Source organism: Hylobates moloch, unplaced genomic scaffold (assembly GCF_009828535.3).
Source record: "Hylobates moloch isolate HMO894 unplaced genomic scaffold, HMol_V3 SCAFFOLD_21, whole genome shotgun sequence".
NCBI lineage: Eukaryota > Metazoa > Chordata > Mammalia > Primates > Hylobatidae > Hylobates > Hylobates moloch.
Window position 1 is genome coordinate 25343114 of NW_026652296.1, and position 27361 is coordinate 25370474.

The 27361-nt window shown below is 49.1% G+C and overlaps 2 protein-coding genes across 6 annotated transcripts in view; one reads left to right on the forward strand and one right to left on the reverse strand.

The window, feature by feature from the left end:
• Positions 1-3385, reverse strand: part of CEP250 (centrosomal protein 250) — a 61262-nt gene extending 57877 nt beyond the window's left edge. For 3 of the 5 annotated variants that reach the window (XM_058432780.1, XM_058432781.1, XM_058432777.1), the window contains exon 1: positions 3040-3114. The gene's annotated coding sequence lies outside the window, so the exon portion shown is untranslated. Of the gene's footprint in view, positions 1-3034; positions 3115-3239 lie in introns of those variants that run through there. The other 2 variants (XM_058432779.1, XM_058432778.1) reach the window with 2 other exon arrangements.
• Positions 3386-3495: 110 nt separating this feature from the next.
• Positions 3496-25193, forward strand: GDF5 (growth differentiation factor 5). The gene is made up of 4 exons (XM_032142186.2): positions 3496-3605; positions 17151-17306; positions 20368-21236; positions 23766-25193. The coding sequence occupies exons 3-4, from the start codon at positions 20609-20611 to the stop codon at positions 24638-24640; spliced, it is 1503 nt and encodes a 500-aa protein (XP_031998077.1). The 5' UTR covers positions 3496-3605; positions 17151-17306; positions 20368-20608; the 3' UTR covers positions 24641-25193.
• The last annotated feature ends 2168 nt before the right edge of the window (positions 25194-27361 follow it).

Here is a 27361-nt window from a genome sequence, read left to right on the forward strand (position 1 = left end):
TATGTATTTTTAGAAAATGTTTATTGTTTTTGTGTGCAAAAAAAATTAAAAAATAAAAATAAAAAAATAAAATAAAATAAAAGAGAAGCAACATTATTATCACCTAAACTTGGAATAGAGGCATAAATGCTACAAGGACTAAGATGCAGAATGGCATTAAATAGAATTTGTCACTTAAAGCAAAAACAGAAAAATACTTGAGGACACATTTTATTTACTGAGAAAGAAACTACAGTATAGACATTTGTGTACAGAGATAATTTGTTTCTTATTCTGAAAAAAACAAATTAGCATGCAGCTCCTTATTTAAATCTCATGTGGGGCCTCTCTGTTGTTCTCCAACCTCTGGCCTCTCCCACTCAGTCTCCTTTGCTGCCTTTTCTCATCTCCCCAATATCTAAAGTTTGGAAACCCCAAGGCTTCAGACCTCTTCTCCGTCTCCATTAATTTCCAAGGTAATCTCATCCAGTGTTTTGTTTTGTTTTTGAGACAGGATCTGGCTCTGTTACCCAGGCTGTAGTGCACTGGCATGATCTCAGCTCACTGCAACCTCTGCCTCCCCAGTTCAGGCAATTCTCATGTCTCAGCCTCCCGAGGAGCTGGGATTACAAGCATGTGCCACCATGACCAGCTAATTTTTTTTGTATTTTTAGTAGAGACAGAGTTTCACCAAGGCGGATCTCTTGAGGCCAGAAGTTCAAGACCAGCCTGGGCAACACAGGGAGCTTCCCATCTCTATTAAAAAAAAAAAAAATTGCTGGCTGTGTGGCATTCACCTGTAGTCCCAGCTACTTGGGAGGCTAAGGTGGGAGGGCTGCTTGAGCCAAGGAGTTCGAGGCTGCAATGAGCCATGATCACACCACTGCACTCCAGCCTGGGACAAGATGCTCAAATAAATAAATAAATAAATAAATAAAATACTATCACCTCTCCACATAACACTAGTACTTTTATTTACCTTACCATGCTTTTTCTGTCCCTATCTAATTTTATGTAATATACTTACCAAAATGCAAATTCCACAAGTGCAAAAGCATTGTTTTATCGAATGCTGTATTCCCAGCTCCTACCTAAAACACAGCCTGGTTTATAACAGGTGCCCATTATTACTGACTGACTATTATAGGACATTAGGTAACATGATCCATATTATCACCAATGGTCTTGCAAAATGCTAACAGCTCTATTACCTATATAAAAAGCAAAAAAACTGGCTGGGTGTGATGGCTCACACCTGTAATCCCAGCACTTTGGGAGGTTGAGTTGGGCAGACCATTTGAGGCCAGGAGTTCGAGACCAGCTTGGCCAACATGGCAAAACCCCATCTCTCCTAGAAATACAAAAAAGCCAGGCATGGTGGTGGGCGCCTGTAATCCCAGCTACTCAGGAGGCTGAGGCGGGAGAATCGCCTGAACCTGGGAGACAGGATGTTGCAGTGAACCGAGATTGCACCACTGCACTCCAGCCTGGGTGACTGAGTGAGACTGGGTCTCAGAAAAAAAAAAAAAAGGTGGGGGGAGGGATATAACTTATAGCTTGGTCAGTGGCAGAGCAATGACCGAACCCCAATCTGATTCCAAATTCTACATTCTCTCCATTACATTAACTGTTAAAGCATGGACACTACATTAGTTAAAGCATGGACTACGAACTCACAGCTCTGTGAGGGGCACTTTTTAAATAGTGAGGGATAATGACACCTAGATCTGCAGCTTTCTGATCGAAAAGGAGCAAAGAAAGATAGAAGAACTAAAGGAACAGAGGGCGTACCAGTAGCCTTGGTTTTGTTGTGACCTCTATAAATTTGGGAACACCAGTTCTCCTTTCTAAGCCTTCGCGGTAAAATGCTGATCACAAGCCTAGCCTCCAATAACTCTCGGGGCCAAAGTAAAGATCAATTCAACAGACGTTCATTAAACCCAAAGGCAATCTAGTCAAGTCATCAAATGCCCTGGGGACAGTTTCCCAGCTCCACCCACGTATTAGTTGTGGGACTCCTGGCAAATTACCTTTTCTATGAATACCTCAGTTTCTTCATGGGTAAAACGTGAAGCTATAGAAAGAACTCACCCCATAGGATTATTGGGAAGATTAAATAGGCCTTTGGCTGAGCGCGGTGGCTCACGCCTGGGAGGCCGAGGCGGGCGGATCGCCTGAGGTCGGGAGTTCGAGATCAGCCTGACCAACATGGAGAAACCCCGTCTCTACTAAAAATATAAAATTAGCCGGGTATGGTGGCGCATGCCTGCAATCCCAGCTACTTGGGAGGCTGAGGCAGGAGAATCGCTTGAACCCGGGAAGCGGAGGTTGAGGTGAGCCGAGATCGCGCCATTGCACTCCAGCCTGGGCAACAAGCGCGAAACTCCATCTCTAAATAAATAAATAAATGGGCCCTTACGTGTAATGCATTCAGTAGCACCTGACAATTTGTGACCATTCCGTACAGTAAGCCATGACTATTATCATCACCTGCTAGGCCCTGGGATGAAAAAGGCAAGGCATAACATCTAACGAACGAGCTTACGGTGTCAACGAGGGGCAGGGAAAGTAACTCGGTGCACAGCGAGTGCAAAAACCGAGAAGCGAATGCTGCTGCGCCTGGAGAAGGCGGCTGAGAAGTGATACTTCAGCAGGGTCCTGAAGAATGAGAGCTCCAGAGTCGGGTGGCGGGTGGGACCGGGCTTTCGGATAGATCACGTGCAAATCCGCCAGGACACAGGGAGCGAGGAGCGGAGGGGTGGGAGAGCGCGGCGCCTCGCCGTCCCAGCCCGGGATTGGGGCTACTGGACGTGAGGGTCGGGGAAGCTCTCCTTCGGCGCCGACTGGAGCTTAGAGTGCCGGCGGCAGCAGGAAGCTGAGGCAAGCGGGCCCCGGGCCCTAACGACGCGTCCCAGCCCCTCTCTGGGCCTCGGGTTCCCCCCGGGTAACTAGAGGCCGCTGCCCGAACGGGATTCCCTCATGCGCCCTAGACGGGCAGGTCTCCGGGCCTCGGACGGTTAACCAGAGCACCTCCCGCCTGCCCCCGAGGCCCCACCTCACCACGCTCGGCTCCCGCAGACGCCCGGCTAGTTACTCAGCGCTTGAGCTGCGGCAGCCGCTGCTAAGGCCCGGCCGGGGACGGGGGCGGAGCCCACCCCTAGCCAGAGGGCCAGGCCCCGCCCCCCAAACTCCCGCCCTTTGGGGGGCCCACCCCTACAGGCAGGGCCTCCGGCCATGTTGGGTATTGGCAGCCGACTTACTAGAGAGGCCCTGAAGGAAAGGGGGTATTATTTTAAGAATTATAAGATCCCTCGCCAGAAATGAGGACGGTCAGGGTCTCTGGATTCGCGAAAGGGACATTTCGGAAGCAGAAAAGAAAAATTGCCCTCAATCATTTCCCTTTTGGTGTCAGTGTTACATATAGCGCATGTGCAAGGTCACCTGGTTCTAGGTGCGCCTGCGCACAGCTCCACCTACAAACCAGACAACAATTACAACTGCGCGAGAAACAAAGGGGCTTGCTGCCACTGGTTAGCGATTATACTGGCAGCGCGACCAGTTTCTGAGGGTTTTTCACCTTGCTGCTCAGACGCTCCCAGCAGCTTCAGACAGCATAACACTTACAGGCGAGTTACTTACTCAACACTCGGTTTTGTCCGCATGTCTCTGCACATAGTGTTACCTTTACCTGACTTAATCCGTCCCGGAGCTGCAGTTCTTCTGCTTAAGCCTGACTTCTAGAGAACGTTTTCTTCCCTATAGGACCCATGCGTTATGCCCGTAGCATTTTGTGTATAAATTTTTTTTTTTTTGAAATGGAGTCTTGCTCTGTCGCCAGGCTGGAGTGCAGTGGCACGATCTCGGCTCACCGCAACCTCTGCCTCCCAGGTTCAAGTAATTCTCCTGCCTCAGCCTCCCGAGTAGCTGGGACTGCAGGCGCCCGCCACCACGCCCGGCTAATTTTTGTATTTTTAGTAGAGACAGGATTTCACCATGTTGGCCAGGATGGTCTCGATCTCTCTTGACCTCGTGATCCGCCCGCCTCGGCCTCCCAAAGGGCTGGGATTACAGGCGTGAGCCACCGCACCCGGCGTTGTGTATAAATTGTTAATGCACTTTCTTAGAGTTGTAAACTCCATTTACCTGCCTCACTCTTGTACTCAGTGGTTCTCAATTTTTAGTAGGAATTAAAAACAAAACTGGTAAATGCAGACTCTTGGATTCCACCCCCAGAGAATCCGTAAACCGGGGTGGAGTCCAAGAATCTGCATTTTAGAAAGTACCTAGGGTGATTCTGATACATTGGGAACACGTTTTAGGAAGCGCTGCATGAGATTGTGAGCTTGAGCGTAGAGACTGTAATTTGGTCATCAGACTATAGCGCTCAGCACAAGGCCTGGTACAAAATAGGTGCTCAATAAGTGCCGAGTGAACGGGTGAATGAGTGGATAGCTCGAGTGAAACAACAAGGCTTCAGGTTAATCCACAGCCAAAGGTAACCTGAGAAAGGAATGCTTAAAAGCTGTATTTTATCTTTCTCCTGTAAGAACACAAAAAAGATCTTAATAGCTAATTTGAGAAATAGAGAAAGTGGAGAGTAAAAGGGGAAGGAAGGACACGGATTCTGAAAGGCAAACTATCTAGAGAGGGGAAAAGGAACATCTCCAGGCAATAGACAGAGAAAACGATGCAAAGAAGCAGTGGTGTGGGATTCCATCCTAGGGAAATAATCCCACAACAGGCATTGTGCATGAACGTTCACTGCAACAATATTTGAAATAGAAATGAAACAATCTAAATATTATGCACATCAAGCTCTTTTCTGCCTCAGGGCGTTTGCATGCACTCAGCCAGCTACCTAGACCACTTTTCCCCCAGCTCTTGGCCTACCTGGTACCTTCCCGTCCTTCAGGTCCCAGCTTAAATGATACTTCCTCAACTAGGTCTTCCCCGACCATGCTATCTAAAGTAATACCCTATACTTTCTAGGATAGTCTTCTGTGTCTTTTCTTTTTTTTTTTTTCTTTTTGAGACGGAGTCTTGCTATGTTGCCCAGGCTGGAGTGCAGCGGCCCAATCTCGGCTAACTGCAAGCTCCACCTCCTGGGTTCACGCCATTCTCCTGCCTCAGCCTCCCTAGTAGCTGGGACTACAGGTGCCCGCCACCACACCCGGCTAATTTTTTTGTATTTTTAGTAGAGACAGGGTTTCACCGTGTTAGCCAGGATGGTCTTGATCTCCTGACCTTGTGATCCGCCCACCTCGGCCTCCCAGAATGCTGGGATTACAGGCGTGAGCCACCACGCCCAGCCGTCTTGTTTCTTTCATAGCACTTTCCATTTATTATTTTGTTTTCCTATTAACATTCCCTCCAAAATTTAAGCTTTGTGTGGATAGGAGACTTATTCCTGGGATTTAGCACAGTCTTGCACACATGGTAGGTATCAAGTAAGTATCCATTGAATGAATGAATCAAGTCAGCCTTAGTGTTACAAAGTTTAATGACATAACATCCATTAGCAAACTGGACAATATTTTTTAAGACTATGAGGAGTCGGCCAGGTGTGGTGGCTCACACCTGTAATCCCAACACTTTGGGAGGCTGAGGTGGGTGGATCACCTGAGGTTGGGAGTTTGATACCAGCCTGACCAACAAGGAGAAACCCCATCTCTACTGAAAATGCAAAATTAGCCAGGCGTGATGGCGCATGCCTGCAATCCTAGCTACTCGGAAGGCTGAGGCAGGAGCATCACTTGAACCTGGGAGGCGGAGGTTGCGGTGAGCTGAGATTGCACCATTGCACTCCAACCTGAGCAACAAGAGCAAAAGTCCATCTCAAAGAAAAAGACTATGAGGAGTAAACAGGTTTCAGACTACCAAGATATACCAAACTAAATGGTAATCTTTGATGTTTGTAAAGGGGGATTCATTCCCTTATTTATTCATTCACCCAGTGGACATTTATTGAGCATTGATTATGTTCTAGTATTGAATAATAATACAATGTAGTAAGGACCAGTTGGAAATTGTATTAAAACATAATAATGTAGTACAACCGGATATTATCTGAGCCAAAGCCCAAGGTGGGTTAGCTGGTGTGTGAAGCGGGGATGGGCAGGGGCGGGTGGGAATGGTTTTGGGATTAGACTTCCACCTCAGATCATCAGGCATTAGATTCTCATGAGTGTGTAACCTAGATCCCTCACATGCACAGTTCTCAATAGGATTTGCCTCCTACGAGAATCTAATGCTGCTGCTGAACTGACAGGAGGTGGAGCTCAGGTGGTAATGCTCGCTTATCTGCTCAACTCCTGCTGTGCTGCCAGGGTCCTAACAGGTCACTGACTGATAGTCCGTGGCCCAGGGATTAGAAACCCCTGCCCTATTAGTTCTGTAGGCATAAGAGTACACCACATCAGTCTTTACACAACCTGCAGATGGCTGGGTGCAGTGGCTCACACCTGTAACCCCAGCACTTTGGAAGGCCAAGACAGGTGGATCACTTGTGCCCAGGAGTTGGAGACCAGCCTGGGCAACATAGTTAGACCTTGTCTCTACAAAAAATCAGAAAATGTGGTGGGAGGATTGCTTGAGCCCAGGAGGTCGAGGCTGCAATGAGCCGTGATGGCCCTACTGCACTTCAGCCTGGGTGACAGGAGTAAGACCCTGTCTCAAAAAAAAAAAAAAAAAAAAAAAGGAAAAAAAACAGAAAACAAACAAACAAACACATTCTGCAAACTGCATGGAGCATTTGAGATGTACAGCGTTCCTACCCATCACCTGGCTTGGGGCCCAAGTGTCTTATAAAGACTTAAACCAGACAATTCGAGTCTGATCATGTTCAGACCTGTCTGATGAAACAGATTGGGGAGTTCTCAAAGGAGGCTGGATTGGAGGGACAGACAATGGATCAGTTGAAAGAAAATCAACCCTGGTCCCTGCCAGGTGAGGGGAACGGTTTCTTCCTTTATATCCTAAATTCCATCTCTAGAAATATGCCTTATACTCAAACCCTCTCTGAGGGCTATAATATGGATCTTTCCTACACCCAGCCTTGCTCATTATTTATACATATTCCTCCTAGCCCATGCCAAGAGGCTGTCTGGACTAACTGAGTTAAAAAAATATATATATGCATGTGAAATTTCAAAATGAGGTGCTGAATCACTGTACATATATATGTATATATATATATATATATATATATATTTTTTATTTTTTTTTTTCTGTTAGTCTAAAATCTGTTTTAAAGTTCCTAAATCCCTTATCCCAATATAAAGGGGTCTGCAGGTGGAGGATAGATAATTTGTGTGGAGATATTTCTGGCTATGAGTCCCCATTCCTCCTTGGGGAGGATTGAGGACATTACCTTTAACCACTCAAACCAAGTGACTGGGAGAGGGGGCTTCATGAGAATCTGAGATGCAGAATCCATACCATTGCAGTTAGGGAGTATCGTGACCAGGATATGCTTCCTGCCTGTGAACTCTAGCAAGAAGAGACAAGCCTGCTGGCTATTAGGTCCTGTTCAGTAGGGCTTCCTGGAGGTATAAAGGGACCCCAGGAACAAGAAGTTAGGCAAATGGCCATTAATAGGTGCCTTTGCTAAGGGAACTGCAGGAGAGGGGCCAGTAGGGAACCCCTGAAGAGTATATAAAAGCACCCCATGATGCTTTGATGATGGATAGAGATGGCTATAAACGTCTGCAAAGCCCAGAAAGCACTAAGCCAGCTATTACACTAGTTCAAAGAAGACTTTTCTCACTCCCATCTTCCTCTCCATGTTAACATGGAGACATGTTGAGTGACTAAAGTGAGCTGAGGATGACAGAGGGGGAAAAATAGAGGGGAAAAACCCAACCATTTTCCTCTTTCTTTCTTGCTGCAAGGTAACAGTCTGGAGCACCAAAACAATAGTCTCTTGCTGCTGTTCATCTGAGTCCGTTCTTTTTTTTTTTTTTTAACAGAGTCTCACTTTGTAGCCCAGGCTGGAGTGCAGTGGCACGATCTTGGCTCATTGCAACCTCCGCCTCCCGGGTTCAAGTGATCCTTGTGCCTCAGCCTCCTGAGAAGCTGGGATTATAGGCGCCCACCACCACCACACCCAGCTTTTTTTTTTTTTTTTTTAGTAGAGATGGGGTTTCACCATGTTAGTGAGGCTGGTCTTGAATTCCTGACCTCAAGTGATCCGCCTGCCTCGGCTTCCCAAAGTGCTGGGATTATAGGCATGAGCCACCACGCCTGGCCCATTCTTTTTTTTTTTTTTTTAAGAGACAGGGTCTTTCTCTTTCACTCAGGTTGGAGTGCAGTGGTTTGATCATAGCTCACTGCAGTCTCAACCTCCTGGGCTCAAGCGATCCTCCTGGCTCAGCCTCCTGAGTAGCTAAGACTATAGGCCTGTGCCACCAGTCCTGCCTAATTTGTTTAAAAAATTTTTTGTAGAGATGGGGACTCACTGTGTTGTCCAGGTTGGTCTTGAACTCCTGGTGTCAAGCCATGTTCCTACTTTAGCCTCCCAAAGTGCTGGAATTATAGGCTTGAGCTGCTGGGCTGAAGTTCCCTTCATTCATTAGTTTTAAAATATCGATTGAGCACCTACTATGTGCCAAAAGTTGAGTTATACACTGGGAAGGACCCAAAGAACAATAATAAATGATCTCTGTTCAGAGCCTCTGTTCACAAACTCACATGGTGGGCAAGCAAGTAAAGAAATAGTTCACACACAGTAGTAAGTTCTATAAAGAGGGAGCAGCTGGCTGCACAGCATCAGGCCACTATGACTTGTTTGTGAAGGATAAAAACGCTAAAATTAGCCAGGTGTGGTGGTGCACTACTGTAGTCCCACCTATTCCGGAAGCTGAGGTAGGAAGGATCGCTTGAGCCCAGGAGGTCGAGACTGCAGTGAGCTGTGTTGAAGCCACTGCACTCCCACCTGGGCAACAGAGCAAGACCCTGTTTCAAAAAAAAAAAAAAATGCTAAGTAGACAAGCCAGGCATGGTGGCATGTGGCTGTAGTCTCACCCACTCAGGAGGCTGAGTCAGAAGAACCTCTTGAGCTTAGGAGTTTGAGACCAGTCTGGGCAGCATAGCAAGAACCCATCTCAAAAAAAAATGCTAAGCAAAGTGGCAGGGTGGGGTCGGGTGGTGGCGGGGATTCCAAGCAGCATGTGCAAAGGCACAGCAGCGTGCTAGAGCATGGGATATGTTAGGAATGCCGGACACTCCTCTTGCTGATGCCACCATTTGGTTAAATTGTGTCAGTCTCCCTAGTTGGATTCCCTTTGTCAGCTGGATATTTTCTCCCTGGTCCTGACCCTGCCTCAGTAGGCAGTTCTTATTCCAGTCCTAGCCCCCTCTCACTGACCAAGTCAGGCTCAAAGTGACCAGCCTACCCAAGCTTGAGATTCTTGAAGTGGATGACATCTTTTCACTATCACTCAGGGCTTGGGCAATAAAGGATGTTCACTCACAGTTCCCACAGGACCAGGTCCTCTCCTTCCTCAAAAATGGGCCCTTGGTCAGGCGTGATGGCTCATTCCTGTAATCCCAGCACTTTGGGAGGTGGAGGCAAGTGGATCATTTGAAGCCAGAAGTTTGAGACCAGCCTGGCCAACATGGCAAAACCCTGTCTCTACTAAAAATACAAAAATTAGCCGGGCCTGGTGTCGCGCACCTGTGATCCCAGCTACTCAGAAGGCTGAGGCACAAGAATCGCTTGAACCTGTGAGGAGGAGGTTACAGTGAGCCAAGATTGCCCCACTGCACTCCAGCCTGGGTGAAAAAAAAAGTGGGGTGGGGGGGCCCTTAACTATATTCTTTAAAAAAGGCCGGGCGTGGTGGCTCACACTTGTAATCCCAGCACTTTGGGGGGCCGAGGCGGGCGGATCACGAGGTCAGGAGATCGAGACCATGGTGAAACCACGTCTCTACTAAAAATACAAAAAATTAGCCGGGCGTGGTGGCGGGCGCCTGTAGTCCCAGCTACTCGGAGAGGCTGAGGCAGGAGAATGGCGTGAACCTGGGAGGCAGAGCTTGCAGTGAGCTGAGACTGCGCCGCTGCACTCCAGCCTGGGCAACAGAGCGAGACTCTGTCTCAAAAAAAAAAAAAAAAAAAAAAAAAAAAAAAAAAAAAAAAAGTCCCGTAGCTGGGACTACAGATGTGCGCCACCACGTCCAGCTTGCCTTATGTTCTTGAGCAACCCTCTTTCCCTCTCTGAGCCTCAAATTCCTCAGCTGCAATATGGGGATAATAATACTTACCAGCTAGGGTTCTTATACACAAAGTGGGAATTAGAATTAGATGGAGGGAAGGAGGAGTGGAGGAGTCCAGCAAGGATCTGAGATTTCTGAGCTCAAGAATGACAACAAGGTTTCCAGTGATTAGAGAGGTTTCCTGTGATTAGAGAGATTGGGGTGTGAGGGGAGAAGGGCACTTTCTCTTTTAACTTTATAAACTTTGGTATTATTTGAATGTTTTTACAATGAACATGATTTAATTTTATAATCAAATATATTTGGTCTGAATATCATGCATCGATAAAAAGGTGTTTAAAAAATTTTTTTTATTTTATAGAGACGGGCTCGTGCCATGTTGCTCAGACTGATCTCGAACTCCTAGGCTCAGGCAGTCTTCCCGCCTCAGCCTCCCAAAGTGCTGAGATTACAGGCATGAGCCACCGCGCCCCGCCTAATAAAGTTTTTAAAAAGCTTATGTTACTATATTGTGTGGAAAGTCATCTAGGAGACTGATCAGAGTTGTTGCTTCTGGGGAGTACTGAAAGACCTAGGGTCTGGGGTGGGAGGAATATGTTTTCTTTTGCATTCTTTTCTACTGTTTGAATTTTTAAAATCATGAATTCATATTACTTTTCTTCCTAATATGTATGACTTTTTAAAAGTTTTAGAATTATTTTAAAAATAAAAATATTTTCTAGAATAAATATGTAAAATATGTGGTTATTTTATTCATACCCCTCTACCCACAACAGACAGACACACGCAACACTCACATACAATTTCCAGCTTCAGATTGTAGTACAGGTATTTGCAGCCCAGGGAAGGAATTTGATTGACTTACGGACAGAAGGCCCAGAGACTCAACTCTAGCAAGGTGCAGCTCCCGAGTAGCCCAGCAGGGGGAGCCGTTGAGAGCGCGTCCTGAGCAGTGGCCGCTGCTGCGGGGTTTAGAAAAGAAACCAGGTTTTCATTGTTAAATTCCCACCTATCAGTGAGAACACGCGGGAATTGAACAATAGGAACACTTGGACACAGGGTGGGGAACATCACACACCGGGGCCTGTTGTGGGGTGGGGGGAGGGGGGAGGGATAGCATTAGGAGATATACCTAATGTAAATGACGCGTTAATGGGTGCAGCACACCAACATGGCACACGTGTACATATGTAATAAACCTGCACGTTGTGCACATGTACCCTAGAACTTAAAGTATAATAATAATAAAAAAAAGGAAAAGAAAAGAAACCAGGTTTGTGGCGCGGGTGAGGGTAGGCAGAGGAGGCTCTGCTCTTGCTGGGGTTCTCAGGGTTCTCAGGGGTTGGGACAGGCAGGCCCCACAGATTAGAAGGAGCACAGATGAAAAGGGAAGGGACTCTGGGCTTTCCTCCCTGCCAGCTCCTAACCTGTAGGGTGGTCAGTCCTCTCTTTACGTGGGAAGGGCACTGGATTCAGAATTAGGGGCTTGGGTTGAATTCCAGCTCTGTTGTCTTTAGCTATGTGAACTTGTGCCAGTCACTTAACTACTCAGAGACTTAATTTCCTCATTTATGAAACAAGGACAATATTAACAGTGGAATCTTTTTTAAAAAAGAAAACAAAACAAAACTGTAATTTATGATTAGCCAGGTGCAGTGGCTTGCACCTGTAGTCCCAACTACTCAGGAGGCTGAGAAGGGAGGATCGCTTGAGCTCAGGAGTTCGAGGCTGCAGTGAGCCGAGATTGCACCACTGCACTCCAGCCTGGGTGACACAGTGAGACCCTGTCTCAAAAAAAAAAGCAATAAATAAAACTATAATTTATGAAGCACATACTGTATTTTGGTCATTGAAAGGTGCTTTACATACATAAACACATTAATTCTTATAACCACTCTGTAATACAAGTTTTTGTTGTTTTTGAGATGGAGTTTCGCTCTTGTTGCCCAGGCTGGAGTGCAGTGGCTGGATCTCAGCTCACTGCAACCTCCGCCTCCTGGGTTCAAGCAATTCTCCTTTCTCAGCCTCCTGAGTAGCTGGGATTACAGGTGCCTGCCACCACATTCAGCTAATTTTTTTGTATTTTTAGTAGAGATGGGGTTTCACCTTGTTGGCCAGGCTGGTCTCAAGCTCCTGACCTCAGGTAATCTGCCTGCCTCAGCCTCCCGAAGTACTGGGATTACAGGTGTGAGCCACCGCACCTGGCTTATTTTATTTTATTGTTTTATTTTTATTTATTTTTATTATTATTTTTTGAGACAGAGTTTCGCTCTTGTTGCCCACGCTGGAGTGCCATGGCGCGATCTCAGCTCACTGCAACCTCCGCCTCCTGGGTTCAAGCAATTCTCCTGCCTCAGCCTCCCGAGTAGTGGGATTACAGGAATGCACCACCACACCCGGCTAATTTTGTATTTTTAGTAGAGATGGAGGTTTCTCCATGTTGGTCAGGCTGGTCTCGAACTCACAACCTCAGGTGATCTGCCCGCCTCAGCCTCCCAAAGTGCTAGGATTACAGGCATGAGCCACCATGCCCAACCTATTTTTTTATTTTCTGAGGTGGAGTCTCACCCTGTCGCCCAGACTGGAGTGCAATGATGCGATCTCAGCTTATTGCAACCTCTGCCTCCCGGGTTCAAATGATTCTCCTGCCTCAGCCTCCCGAGTAGCTGGGATTACAGGCGCCCGCCACCACGCCCAGCTAATTTTTGTATTTTTAGTAGAGTCAGGGTTTCACCATTTTGGCCAGCCTGGTCTTGAACTTCTGAATTCGTGATCTGCCCCGCCTCCACCTCCCAAAGTGCTAGGATTACAGGCGTGAGCCACCGCACCCAGCCTGTTTTTTATTTTTATAGAGACAGGTCTTGCTATGTTGCCCAGGCTGGTCTTGAACTACTGGGCTCAAGCAATCCTCCCATCTCAGACTCCCAAAGTGCTGAGATTATAGGTGTGAGCCAAGTATGTTTTTACCGGTTTGCCCAGCGAGGTATGTCATCATTATTCCCATTTTATACATGAGGAAACTGAGGCAGGGAGAGATGAAATAATTTGCTTGAGATTACATAGCTGATAAATGGGGGGAGCCAGGATTTGAAGGTGAGTGGCTTAGCTCTTAATCATTATGTCACTACTCTCCTGCTTAAAACATCCCACTGGGTTCCCAGTGCACTAAAAGTAAAATCCAGGCCAGGCATGGTGGCTCACACCTATAATCCCAGCACTTTGGGAGGCTGAGGCAGGTGGATCACCTGAAGTCAGGAGTTTGAGAACAGCCCAGCCTGACCAATATGGTGAAACCCCATCCCTACTAAAAATACAAAAATTAGGCGGGGCGCGGTGGCCCATGCCTGTAATCCCAGCACTTTGGGAGGCCGAGGTGAGCAGATCATGAGGTCAGGAGTTCGAGACCAGCCTGGCCAACATGGTGAAACCCCGTCTCTATGGCAAGGGAACCTTGAAACCAGAAGGCAATTGAGTGAGTGAGGGGGCCTTGAACCAGATGGGAAACAGAAGATTTGTCGAAAAAGAAAAGAAAATCCAGCTCCCTTTCCAGGGCTTATAAGGCCATACATGATGTGGTTCTGGCATGATCTGACCTCACCTCCTGCCATTGCCCCCTTTGCTCACTCTGCTTCAGCCACACCAGCTCCTCCTTACCTCAGATGTACCCAGTGCATTCCTACCTCAGGGCCTTTGCAACTGCTGTTCCCTCCACCTGGAATGCTTGTCCTCCAGACTTCAGTGTAGCTCATTTTTTTGAGACAGAGTCTTGCTCTGTCGCCCAGGCTGGAGTGCAGTGGCGCAATCTTGGCTCACTGCAAGCTCTGCCTCCCGGGTTCACGCCATTCTCCTGCCTCAGCCTCCCGAGTAGCTGGGACCACAGGCGCCCGCCACCACGCCCGGCTAATTTTTTGTATTTTAGTAGAGACGGGGTTTCACTGTGTTAGCCAGGATGGTCTCGATCTCCTGACCTTGTAATCTGCCCACCTTGGCCTCCCAAAGTGCTGGGATTACAGGCGTGAGCCACCGTGCCCGGCCATGGCTCGTTTTCTCACTACATCTGGGTCTCTGCCCAAACATCACCCCGTCAAAGGGCATTCCTTTCTAAAATAGACACCTCTTTGACCCTGCTTAATTTTTCTTCACAGCACTTAGCATTCTCTTATGTGTTTGTTTGTCTGTCTCTTCCACCAGAATGTGAGAAGAGACAAACAAACGCATAAGAGAAATTTCAGACAAACCACTTGGTTTGTCTTGTCCACGGCTAGATACCCAGAACTCAGACCTGGGGCCCATCCCATGGCAGGCACCCAATAAGTATTTGCTGAATAGTTAAGTAGATAACGAAATGAATCCCCAACGTCACCCAACTGGCAAATGGCAGAACTGGAACACTGCGTTGTCTAGTCCCAGCACCTGTTCTCTCAGCCTCTGTGCTGTGCAGGACTGACTCCCAGAGAGATCTCGGGAGGTTCGGATAGCATCATGAATGGGAAGCCATTTTGAAAACTGACAAGTACTTGAAAAAGGGATTATTATTATTATCACTCAGTTCACTGTTTACTCATCTGGAGACATAATAAAAAAGGGATAATAATAATCTGGCCGGCCGGGCACAGTGGCTCACGCCTGTAATCCCAGCACTTTGGGAGGCTGAGGTAGGCGGATCATTTGAGGTCAGGAGTTCGAGACCAGCCTGGCCAGCATGGTGAAACCCTGTCTCTACTAAAAATACAAAAATTAGCCTGGGGTGGTGGCACGTGCCTGTAGTCCCAGCTGCTTGGGAGGCTGAGACAGGAGAATCGCTCGAAACTGGGAGGCAGAGGTTGCAGTGAGCCGATATCATGCCATTGCACTCCAGCCTGGGCAACAGAACTAGACTCCATCTCCAAAAATAATAATAATAATAAAATAATAATAATCTGGCCTACTGACTTTATAAAGATGGTTTATAGAACAGCAATGAGACAATGGATGGGGAACTATAAAAGCAAAAGGCTCCACATGGCAGAAGGGGCTGCAGAGATTACTTCCATGTCAGTGGCTTCCCAAGGCTCCCATCCTCTACCTCAAGTTTGACATTAATATTGCTGACAGGAGAGGGGGAGGTTGGGGGACACGGGGGACCCAGGGACGCTGTGTCCCAGTAATTAAACATGTCGGGACTGAAGCACTGCCAGCGGCAGCATCTGGTTGCAATTACCAGAGGGAACCAAAGTGATTAGTCACCTTTATAGTGAGAGCCAGGCAGGAACCCTGGGCTCCTCTCTGGAGAGGACCTTCTAACCAAGCTCAGAGTCCCCTTTCCCTGCTCCCAGCCCATTTCTGGGAGTTCCCTGGTCCTCAAACAATAGCCCTGGCCCCAAGACTCCTCCATGTCCCCAAAGTCCCAGCCCACTGGGTGAGATGTTGACTGAAAGGAATACTGTAGCTTTCCCCAGTGCCCTATCACTTCTAGTGTTTCTAGGGGCCAGATTAGGCTTCTTTGGTATAAAATGTGTTGAAGCCAAAATTAGATTTAAAAAATAATTTAACCTTTCTGAACTTAAATTTATTTATCTTTAAAATGAGAGTATTGGGCCAGGCGTGGTGGCTCATGCCTGTAATCCCAGCAGTTTGGGAGGCCGAGGTGGGCAGATCACTTGAGGTCAGGAGTTCGAGACCAGCCTGGCCAACATGGTGAAACCCCGTCTCTACAAAAATACAAAAAATTAGCCGGGCGTCTTTGTGCGCATCGGTAGTCCCAGCTACTTGGGAGGCTGAGGCAGGAGAATCACTTAAACCTGGCAGGCAGAGGTTGTAATGAGCTGAGATTGAGCCACTGCACTCTTCACTCTAGCCTAAGTGACAGAGCAAGACTCTGTCTCAAAAAAAAAAGGCAGGTATCAAGAGTTACCTTCGGGCTGGGCATGGCGGCTCATGCCTGTAATCCCAGCACTAGGGGAGGCCAAGGCAGGTGGATCACCTGAGGTCAGGGGTTGGGACCAGCCTGGCCAACATGGTGAAACCCCATCTCTACTAAAAATACAAAAATTAGCTGGGCGTGGTGGTACACATCTGTAATCCCACCTACTCAGAAGGCTGAAGCAGGAAAACCCCTTGAACCCAGAAGGTGGGGGTTGCAGTGAGCTGAGATCGCGCCACTGCACTCCAGCCTGGGTGACAGAGCAAGACTCCATCTTAAAAAAATGAAAAAAGTTACTTTCGGCCACGTGTGGTGATCCATACCTGTAATCCCAGCACTTTGGGAAGCCAAGGCGGGCAGATCACTTGAGCCCAGAAATTTGAGACGAGCCTGGGCAACATGGCGAACCCTGTCTCTACAAAAAATACAAAAATTAGCTGGGCATCGTGGTGTGCACCTGTAGTCCTAGCTACTTGGGAGGCTGAGGTGGGAGGATCACCCGAGCCCCATGATCACGCCATTGCACTCCAACCTGGGCAACAGGTAAGACCCTGTCTCAAAAAACAACAATGAAAACCGCTACCTTCATAGCATTGTCATGAAGATAAATAACACATAAATGCAATGGAGTACAAAACCCAGAGTCTAGTTGACTGGAATAAGTGCTTTAAAAAAAATAGCTATTATTGGCCGGGTGTGGTGGCTCATGCCTGTAATCCCAGCACTTTGGGAGGCTGAGGCAGGCAGATCACGAGGTCAGGAGATGGAGACCATCCTGGCTACCACGGTGAAACCCCATCTCTACTAAAAATACAAAAATTAGCTGGGCGTGGTGGCACGCACCTGTAGTCCCAGCTACTTGAGAGGCTGAGGCAGGAGAATCACTTGAACCCAGGAGGTGAAGGTTGCAGTGAGCCAAGATCAGGCCACTGTACTCCAGCCTGGGTGACGGAGCGAGACTCTATCTAAAAAAAAAAAAAAAAAGCTATTATTAACAATTGCCATTAATAGTTGATCACTTTATGCAGTTTACTTTTATTTATTTATTTATTTTTAGTAGAGACAGGGTTTCACCGTGTTAGCCAGGATGGTCTCGATCTCCTGACCTCGTGATCCGCCTGCATCGGCCTCCCAAAGTGCTGGGATTACAGGCGTGAGCCACCGCGCCTGGCCGCAGTTTATTTCATTGAATCTCCAACAAGAGTCCTGTGAGGTAAGCACTATCATTATCCCTGTTTAGAGTTTCAGAGAGGTTTAGAGGCTTCCCCAGATCACACAATGCATAAATAGCAGAACTAAGATTCAAAACCAGGTCTATTTGTCTCCAGAATCCTTGCTCTTTATCAAGCCACGTACAGAGACATTGTGGTTGTTCAACTCATTCATTTATTCACTCTCTGAGCTTACAAAATGCTTAAGAAGTGGCAAAACAATTCTTCCCTTCAAGGAACTTAGAGTCTAATGGGAAAGGCAGGTTATGTCCACAAATAACTACACCTCAAAGTAGAAAATGATGATTTTTGTAAATAAGGGCCAGTTAGAGATTCATTTACTCATATAACACGTAGTGAGAGCTGCTGTATGCTGGGCCCTGTGCCAAGCACTGGGTATAATTCAAAGATAAATATGGTACAGTCTAGTCATGATCTAATGGGAGAGACAGGTATGTAAATAAATTATTAGAGTTGTAAGGAATTAAGTTATGATTTTAAAATATGAAAAAATACAGAGTGGAAGAAACAAACTGTGTTGGGATAGGGGGCAGAGGCAGAGGCTGAATAAACTTTCAACTGCCAAAAAATGTAAAAAAGCACAGAAAATGTGTGATTGCAGCTCAGGGGGGAGTATGCATTTTCTGGAGGATGCAAGAAGGCTTCATGGAGGAAGTGGCACGTGGGTTGGCACTTATTTGATGGGTAGCTTTTAGTAGAGGGAGAGTTGAACCAGAGAGAGCCTGGAGGCCTAGAAGCCAGTTATAGGGGAGAATCATAGCGAGGCAAGCAATGAGGAGGACAGGGCAGTGACGGAGGTGGTGAGGAGGGAGTGAAGGGAGGGACGCCAGAGAGGACTGGTTCAGTGGGAACAAGTCTGTTTTTAATTTTTTTATTTTATTAATATTATTTATTTATTTATTTACTTATTTTGTGTGCGTGTGATGGACTCTAGCTCTGTCACCTAGGCTGGAGTGCAGTGGTGCGATCTCAGCTCACTGCAACCTTTACCTCCACACCCGGCTAATTTTTTTGTATTTTTAGTAGAGATGCCTGCAATCCCAGCACTTTGAGAGGCCAAGGTGGGTGGATCACTTGAGGTCAGGAGCTCGAGACCAGACTGGCCAACATGGTGAAACTCCATCTCTGCTAAAAGTACAAAAAATAGATAGGCATGGTGGTGTGCACCTGTAGTCCCAGCTACTCGGGAGGCTGAGGCAGGAGAATCGTTTGAACCCAGGAGGCGGAGGTTACAGTGAGCCAAGATCGTGCCACTGCACTCCAGCCTAGGTGACAGAGCGAGACTCTGTCTCGAAAAAAAAAAAGAAAAAGAAAAGAAGGAAGCCTACCTGACTATTGCTTCTCCCCTGCCACCCTTCTTACAGCGTGACAAGTGTTGTTGTAGAGAAATGTACAGAAGGGGTAATTGGCTCTGTCTGGGGACCAGGAAAGGCTTCTCGAAGGAGGTAAATTTTCAGCTGAACTTCTCAGGATGTGGAGTGCTTCCTCCAGTTGTGGGAGAGAGAGAGGAGGATATTTCAGGTGAAGCGAACAACTTTCCCCGCTGACCCCGTGTTAAGTTGCCCAGAGGCTCTACGGCACAGGTTCCCCAGAGGAAGGGAGCTTCCATACTTCAATGAGGCACTTTAAGAAACCCTTGAGTTCAGCTGGAATTCAGACCTTCCAGATCTACCAGAAAAGCATCATGTGGGAAATTGTGCCGGGCGCGGTGGCTCACGCCTGTCATCCCAGCACTTTGGGAGGCCGAGGCAGGCGGATCACGAGGTCAGGAGATTGAGACCATCCTGGCTAACATGGTGAAACCCCGTCTCTACTACAAACATAAAAAGTCAGCCAGGCGTGGTGGCAGGGGCCTGTAGTCCCAGCTACTCGGGAGGCTGAGGCAGGAGAATGGCGTGAACCTGGGAGGCAGAGGTTGCAGTGAGCCGAGATCATGCCACTGCACTCCAGCCTGGATGGCAGAGCGAGACTCCGTCTCAATTAAAAAAAAAAAAAAAAAAGCATCACATGGGAAATGGCTTTTCCAGCCTCCTGTAGGGGCCGCTGCTGCCCCAGACTCAGCCAGTCTCTTCTAAGAAAACTCAGAGGATGTCTTTGCCGGGGTGGTGGTGGGGTACACCCTGGACCTGCTGCCATCCAAGGAGTGGACTTAAGGGCGGCAGTGCCCCCAACCCTGAAGAATATACACTCAGTCAATGGCGTTTAGGGGTAGGGAGGGGGTGTAGCGGGCACTGATATTTTTCAGTCTCTGGGTCACCACAAGTTTATTAAAATAAAAGAAAATGTGGGTAAATGCTGCCATCTGTGCTGTCTCTACTCCCAATACACACACACAGGCACACACACACACACAGACACACATAAACACACACACACACACACAACAAATCAGGTCCCAGACTAGACGCAGGAGTTGAAACTGCTTTAAAAACATTCTAAGGACTTAACTACAAACCCACACTCCCCATGCTTCTGGGGCTTAAGATCTTTGAGCTCATTCTTCAGCATCTCTCCTCGGGAAGGTGGGGTGGGCTGCTCCATGAGGTGGAGGTGAAGACCCCTGAGTCTGCTCCGTTGGAGGGGGAGGCCCCCTAAGCCTAGAGTCCCGCTGCGGGGCTCTGTGCCAAGAGCCCCCGTGAGCCATGGCCTCGAAAGGGCAGCGGTGATTTTTTTCACATAAATATATCGCACTTAAATGAGTTTAGACAGCATGACATCAGAGAGTAATTAAATTGGTTTGGGTTGGAATTCCGTTTCCAATTCCTGAGTTCAGGTTTGTAAAAGATTTTTCTGAGCACCTGCAGGCCTGTGAGTGTGTGTGTGTGTGTGTGTGTGTGTATGTGTGTGTGTGTGAAGTATTTTCACTGGAAAGGATTCAAAACTAGGAGGAAAAAAAAACTGGAGCACACAGGCAGCATTACGCCATTCTTCCTTCTTGGAAAAATCCCTCAGCCTTATACAAGCCTCCTTCAAGCCCTCAGTCAGTTGTGCAGGAGAAAGGGGGCGGTCGGCTTTCTCCTTTCAAGAACGAGTTATTTTCAGCTGCTGACTGGAGACGGTGCACGTCTGGATACGAGAGCATTTCCACTATGGGACTGGATACAAACACACACCCGGCAGACTTCAAGAGTCTCAGACTGAGGAGAAAGCCTTTCCTTCTGCTGCTACTGCTGCTGCCGCTGCTTTTGAAAGTCCACTCCTTTCATGGTTTTTCCTGCCAAACCAGAGGCACCTTCGCTGCTGCCGCTGTTCTCTCTGGTGTCATTCAGCGGCTGGCCAGAGGATGAGACTCCCCAAACTCCTCACTTTCTTGCTTTGGTACCTGGCTTGGCTGGACCTGGAATTCATCTGCACTGTGTTGGGTGCCCCTGACTTGGGCCAGAGACCCCAGGGGACCAGGCCAGGATTGGCCAAAGCAGAGGCCAAGGAGAGGCCCCCCCTGGCCCGGAACGTCTTCAGGCCAGGGGGTCACAGCTATGGTGGGGGGGCCTCCAATGCCAATGCCAGGGCAAAGGGAGGCACCGGGCAGACAGGAGGCCTGACACAGCCCAAGAAGGATGAACCCAAAAAGCCCCCCAGACCGGGTGGCCCTGAACCCAAGCCAGGACACCCTCCCCAAACAAGGCAGGCTACAGCCCGGACTGTGACCCCAAAAGGACAGCTTCCCGGTGGCAAGGCACCCCCAAAAGCAGGATCTGTCCCCAGCTCCTTCCTGCTGAAGAAGGCCAGGGAGCCTGGGCCCCCGCGAGAGCCCAAGGAGCCGTTTCGCCCGCCCCCCATCACACCCCACGAGTACATGCTCTCTCTGTACAGGACGCTGTCCGATGCTGACAGAAAGGGAGGCAACAGCAGCGTGAAGTTGGAGGCTGGCCTGGCCAACACCATCACCAGCTTTATTGACAAAGGGCAAGGTGAGGGGGCGGGGTGGCAGGGGCACGGCTCAGAGGGAGGGGCATCTGCATGAATGGAGGGGCTTTCAAAGCCCTGGCACTGCCCTGGTGGGAGACACTGTGTGCATTTGGCCCAGGGTGGGTGTCTGGGGACACTCACACATATCTCACACATAGCAGATCCCAGGCTGCCCACACATCAGGGCTGGAGGGCACCTAGGAATCACCAGGTCCAACGCTTGCAAGGTGCAGAGTGGGCACTAAAGCCTAGAGAGGAGACAAGACCTGCCAGTTGGTGGCAGAGTTGGAGACCAGATTCCAAGACTTGATTACTCAGTTGTGCATCTGTACCTACTGGGCTGGCCGAACTTTCCAAGCTCCAGGGGTTTGTAGGTGGTCTCAGATGGCAGAGAAAGAAATGAATCTTGAGGTCCCCATGCTTCTGCAACTTTGCCCTCAGGCAAAGGGATAGAGGAGGCAAGAGAGGTGCACACAGTAAATGGGGCATCTTGGAGTCATGGAATGATGTTCAGATATATGGGGAGGGAGCAGACCTAGGGTCTAACTAGCAGTGTGACCTTGGGAAAGCTCCTTCTCACTTGGGGTCTCCGTTTTCCCATCTGTACACCTATATGGGGTTGGACAGGGTGGCTTCTGAGAGCCCTTCCAACATGAAAACTTCAGGTCCTGTCCTGAACATGCCTCATTCTCCTCATTAACCCCAGAGACTACCTGCTCCCCTCTGTCTCTCTCTGCCCACCTAATGTTACTGTTGCAGTTTTTCCTCTCCACTTGCTGTGTGATCTAAGCAAGTCCCTCCCCCTCTCAGGGCCTCAGTTTCTTCCTAGTGTGAAGAGGGAGGTGGGCTGTTGGTCGCTCAAGTTGCCTGCAGCTCATTTGCTCTGGTCCTAGGCTGGCAGGGTGGGGGAGGGGTCAGAGGGTGGGAGAGGCTCCTCATTAGAGCTGGCCTGGCGGGGGCTGCCAGGGGGCGGGGGAGGCACGGAGGCAGCAGGTCTGGCTGAGGTGGGGGAGGTGGTCTGGCTGCCTGCCCAGCCAGGGAAAGCTGTGACCCCTTGGGGGCTCATAAAATAAGTCCTTGTGCCCCCCAGCACTAAGGGAGCTTGGAGAGGGGGAGATGGGGAGTTTAAAGGCCTAATTAGTCACCTTCTAGAGCAATATATGAAAGCTCCCCAATGGCAAATTGGTATTTAGGAAGGAGGGCATGCTGATTCGGAGATACTACTGAGCTTCTTACATACACATACATAGCCCTATGTTTATACACACGTGCTGAATCACACATGTACACACATGCTGACTCACACACATACACACGTGCTGAATCACACATGTACACACATGCTGAATCACACACATACATGCATGCTGAATCACACACATACACATGTGCACACACACCTTCTTACATACACACACAAGAGCGATCATGTACATACATACATGTATGTGCTCTTCAAATAGTCACACAAGCCCAATCATTTATACATGTAATGCGTCATTAATGTATACTCTTTCATATTCACACATGAACCGAATCACACACACACATAGAACTTAACACAGGCACACACTCAGGAAAGTAAGACACACAGGCAACAAAATCCTTGCGCTGGGAAGCCAGGAAACTTGGGCTGTAGGTCAGTATGGACCAGCTTTGTCATTAACTTGCTGTGTGACCTTAGTCAAGTCACTCCCCACCTCTGTGCCTCATCTGCAAAACAAGAGCGCTAAGGTCTCCTTTAAGGGATGGTGGAAGCAGCTGAGAATTTGAGCAAGTCATCTAACTTCTCTGAACCTTGGGATTCTCCTCTGGAAAAGCGTGTTTTTGTTTGTTTGTTTGTTTGTTTGTTTGTTTGTTTTTTAGCCAGGGTCTCTCTCTGTTGCCCAGGCTGGAGTGCAATAGTGAATTCATGGCTCACTGAAGCCTCGACCTCCCTGGGGTCAGTCAATCCTCCCACCTCAGCCTCCTGAGTAGCTGGGACTACATGTGCACGCCACCATGCCTGGCTAATTTTTGTATTTTTTGTAGAGACAGAGTGTCACCATGTTGTGCAGGCTGGTTTTGAACTCCTGAGCTCAAGCAATCCACCCACCTCAGCCTCCCAAAGGGCTGGGATTACAGGTGTGAGCCACTGCGCCCAGTCAACAGGAGTAATTTTAATGAGCACTCCACCTATCTCACAAATGAGACATCACGTTAGCTCATGGCTGGGAGAGAGATAGGTAGAAGGCAGTTACAAGGCTGATAAATCTCTGAAAACACATAGATAATGACACAAACACCGGAATCATGCAAATCATCCCCAGCCACATCTACAGGTGAACACCCCTACTTGGTCGGCTATGTAGGAAGTGCTCTCATTTTCAAAAAGGCTCTCAGTGCTTTGGCTCTTGGCTTCTGTCAGAATGGGGCAGAGGTGAAAGAAAGCTCTCTGGACGGGGAGAGAGCTGGGGCCTTCCCCTGCAGCCTCGAAGTGACTGGCTCCCTTGGTGAGGTTGCAGGGAATGACTTCTGGGTGTTCTCTCTAGATGACCGAGGTCCCGTGGTCAGGAAGCAGAGGTACGTGTTTGACATTAGTGCCCTGGAGAAGGATGGGCTGCTGGGGGCCGAGCTGCGGATCTTGCGGAAGAAGCCCTCGGACACGGCCAAGCCAGCGGCCCCCGGAGGCGGGCGGGCTGCCCAGCTGAAGCTGTCCAGCTGCCCCAGCGGCCGGCAGCCGGCCGCCTTGCTGGATGTGCGCTCTGTGCCAGGCCTGGACGGATCTGGCTGGGAGGTGTTCGACATCTGGAAGCTCTTCCGAAACTTTAAGAACTCGGCCCAGCTGTGCCTGGAGCTGGAGGCCTGGGAACGGGGCCGGGCCGTGGACCTCCGTGGCCTGGGCTTCGACCGTGCCGCCCGGCAGGTCCACGAGAAGGCCCTGTTCCTGGTGTTTGGCCGCACCAAGAAACGGGACCTGTTCTTTAATGAGATTAAGGCCCGTTCTGGCCAGGACGATAAGACTGTGTACGAATACCTGTTCAGCCAGCGGCGAAAACGGCGGGCCCCACTGGCCACTCGCCAGGGCAAGCGACCCAGCAAGAACCTTAAGGCTCGCTGCAGTCGGAAGGCACTGCATGTCAACTTCAAGGACATGGGCTGGGACGACTGGATCATCGCACCCCTTGAGTACGAGGCTTTCCACTGCGAGGGGCTGTGTGAGTTCCCATTGCGCTCCCACTTGGAGCCCACGAATCATGCAGTCATCCAGACCCTGATGAACTCCATGGACCCCGAGTCCACACCACCCACATGCTGTGTGCCCACGCGGCTGAGTCCCATCAGCATCCTCTTCATTGACTCTGCCAACAACGTGGTGTATAAACAGTATGAGGACATGGTCGTGGAGTCGTGTGGCTGCAGGTAGCAGCACTGGCCCTCTGTCTTCCTGGGTGGCACATCCCAAGAGCCCCTTCCTGCACTCCTGGAATCACAGAGGGGTCAGGAAGCTATGGCAGGAGCATCTACACAGCTTGCGTGAAAGGGGATTCCAATAAGCTTGCTGGCTCTCTGAGTGTGACTTGGGCTAAAGGCCCCCTTTTATCCACAATTTCCCCTGGCTGAGGATTGCTGCCCGTCTCCTGATGTGACCAGCAGCAGGCACAGGCCCAGGGAGACAGACTCTGAATGAGACTGAGTCCCAGGAGACAGTGCTTTCTGATGAGACTCAGCCCACCATTTCTCCTCACCTGGGCCTCCTCAGCCTCTGGACTCTCCTAAGCACCTCTCAGGAGAGCCACTGCCTCCTCAAATCACATTTGTGCCTGGTGACTTCCTGTCCTTGGGACAGATGAGAAGCTGACTGGGCAAGAGTGGGAGAAAAGAGGAGAGGGCTCGGATAGGGTTGAGGAGTGTGAGGCTGTTAGACTGTTAGATTTAAATGTATATTGATGAGATAAAAAGCAAAACTGTGCCTAAAACTGTGGCAAGTTTCTTGTTTACTCCAGGGGACCCAGTGACCCCTTGAAGAATTACTGACCCAGGGCAGGGAGGTGGGTTGCTTCATGTATAAACTCAGTTTTCAGAGCCCCGTCCCCACCCCCACTCCTGGAAACTGAAGCACAATGGGACAGAGAGTACAGCTAAGCAGGGCCAGTGCTCACCTCTAACCCCATTCCTGTTCCTTCCAAAGGCCCCTGGGTCCCAAGCTCTATTTGCTCCATTGGGGCCTGGCAACAGAATTATATTTTCTTCTTGACATTCCTTAGTCAAGTTTGTTGTCTCCAAAATAGATCCCTAAAAGGGAGGGAAATTGGGGATTTCGTTTCTTCTAAAATCATTCCTACATCATTGACCAATATCTGCCTGCCCCTGCCACCCCCATACTCACAGAATTACCTGGGCACCATTGAAAGAGTCCTCTATCTCTCCCCTGGGGAATCTGGGCTGCCAAGGCTCTCCTCCTCCCTGTTGGGGCATCTCCTCTCACCACTAACCACTGTTCCTCACATGACCATGCCTGTGGCCCTGTTGCCCTCCAGCTTGGCACCCTCACTACTCCTCACTGCTCACCCATCAGCCCCCAGCTCCAGAAGCAGAATCGTAGTCCCCTGACTTTATATTACACATTATATAAATACATAATTATACATCAGATAAATAAACTCCCCACTAACCTCAGAGAGACTAATGCCAGGCACGCCCTGACAATGTTTCCTGCTTGGGGCTTGGCCCAGAGTAAATGCTCACTTCCTTTTCTCAGCTGGAATCTTTGGGGAGGCACAGGGCACAGACTTTCGGGAGGGGACCACAGCCCTCTGGTGGGGAGACAGGCATATGGGTGCCTTGGGCTGAGGACTCCAGTTCTACCTGGCTGAAGAGACAGGGAAAACCAGGAGCAATCTAAGCCTCCACTTCCCACCCAGGGGGCCTCAACAATTCCCCCACCTCCCTCCAGCTGGGTCTTTGATTCCTGGGGCTCCTCGCCAGGCTGTTTCAACAGCAGGAATTCCCACCCAGCTATGGGCAGACCTTGTGCCCTTTCCCTCTAGGCCTGAAGCTTGGGCACAGTGTGGCGGCAGCCTACCTTTGAGTTGCCTCCTTGGTCTGGAGGCTATTACCTTTCCCTGAGGGGACAGACTGAGCCTGGAGCCTCCCCTCGCTGGCCAGGCTTCGTTGTGTTTGGCTAGTGGTGGGCCTGGCAGCTCTGGAAGTAAACAAAGGAGCTGCTGTGGCAGACAGAGCTGTGGTGTGTGTGAAGGGAGAATGGGCCTGGAAGGGAGGTGCTGGGGAGGCCAAGGAGTGGGCTGGGGATCCAGGGAGAGCAGTGTAGAAGCTGGGGGGCCAGAAACCCAAGGGCAGAGAAATAAGATGAAGGGGTCACAGGTGGGGCTGGCTCCCACAAGTATTATTTCCTGGGCTGCATGTCCCTGGTTTCTTGGAAAGTTCTGGTTCATGTCATCTAAGCCACAACGTCCCTCCTACTGAAGGCCTGGGCTCCCAATGGACTGTTTAGATTGACACCCTAGGAGTTTCCTCTACCACCACAACCTGCCCCGGGGCTCTCTTTCACACTGTGGATGCTCCTGCCTTTTCCTACCCAGACCCTGGGGATGTGATCAGGTCATTCATCCTAACCACAGGATCTGTTCAGCTGCCTCCTTGGAAAACACTCTCCCCCAGCCACCCACCTCCAACCGCAACCATAACAAGCTGCAAACTGGTACTGTACATTCTTGCCCCAAAGGGTACAAGGCATCTATCAAACTTGAGAGTTCACAAACACTCTCCGCCCATGGTCACTCAGCTCTGAAGGCTGCACAGTTTCAAAATTTCAATTCTGTCACTTAGAGTTAGAAGCCTTGGGAAGTAACTTAATTCCATGAACCTTGGTTTCCTCATTTGTAAAAAAAAAAAAAAATGCTTATTTCATGGTGCCAACTGCAAGGATATGAGAAGCACTCACCGTGGGAGCAGGCACAGAGGTGGCACTCAGGATGTGTTAGCTGTTATCATTACCATGCCTTGCATAGTGAAGCAGGTAACGCAAGAACGCTCCACCCTCACTTTTTACAGATGGGGAAGCTGATATCCCAAGAGGCAGAGTGATAACTACAGGTTTCTGCAGGTCTGTCGTCTTCTTCTTCTT

What these genes read in the sequence shown, in the direction of transcription:
- GDF5 (XM_032142186.2), top strand. Translation starts at nt 20,609, where the DNA reads ATGAGACTCCCCAAACTCCTCACTTTCTTGCTTTGGTACCTGGCTTGG. An exon ending in CTTTATTGACAAAGGGCAAG is followed by an intron (nt 21,237 to 23,765) that starts GTGAGGGGGCGG and finishes TGTTCTCTCTAG; the next exon opens with ATGACCGAGGTCCCGTGGTC.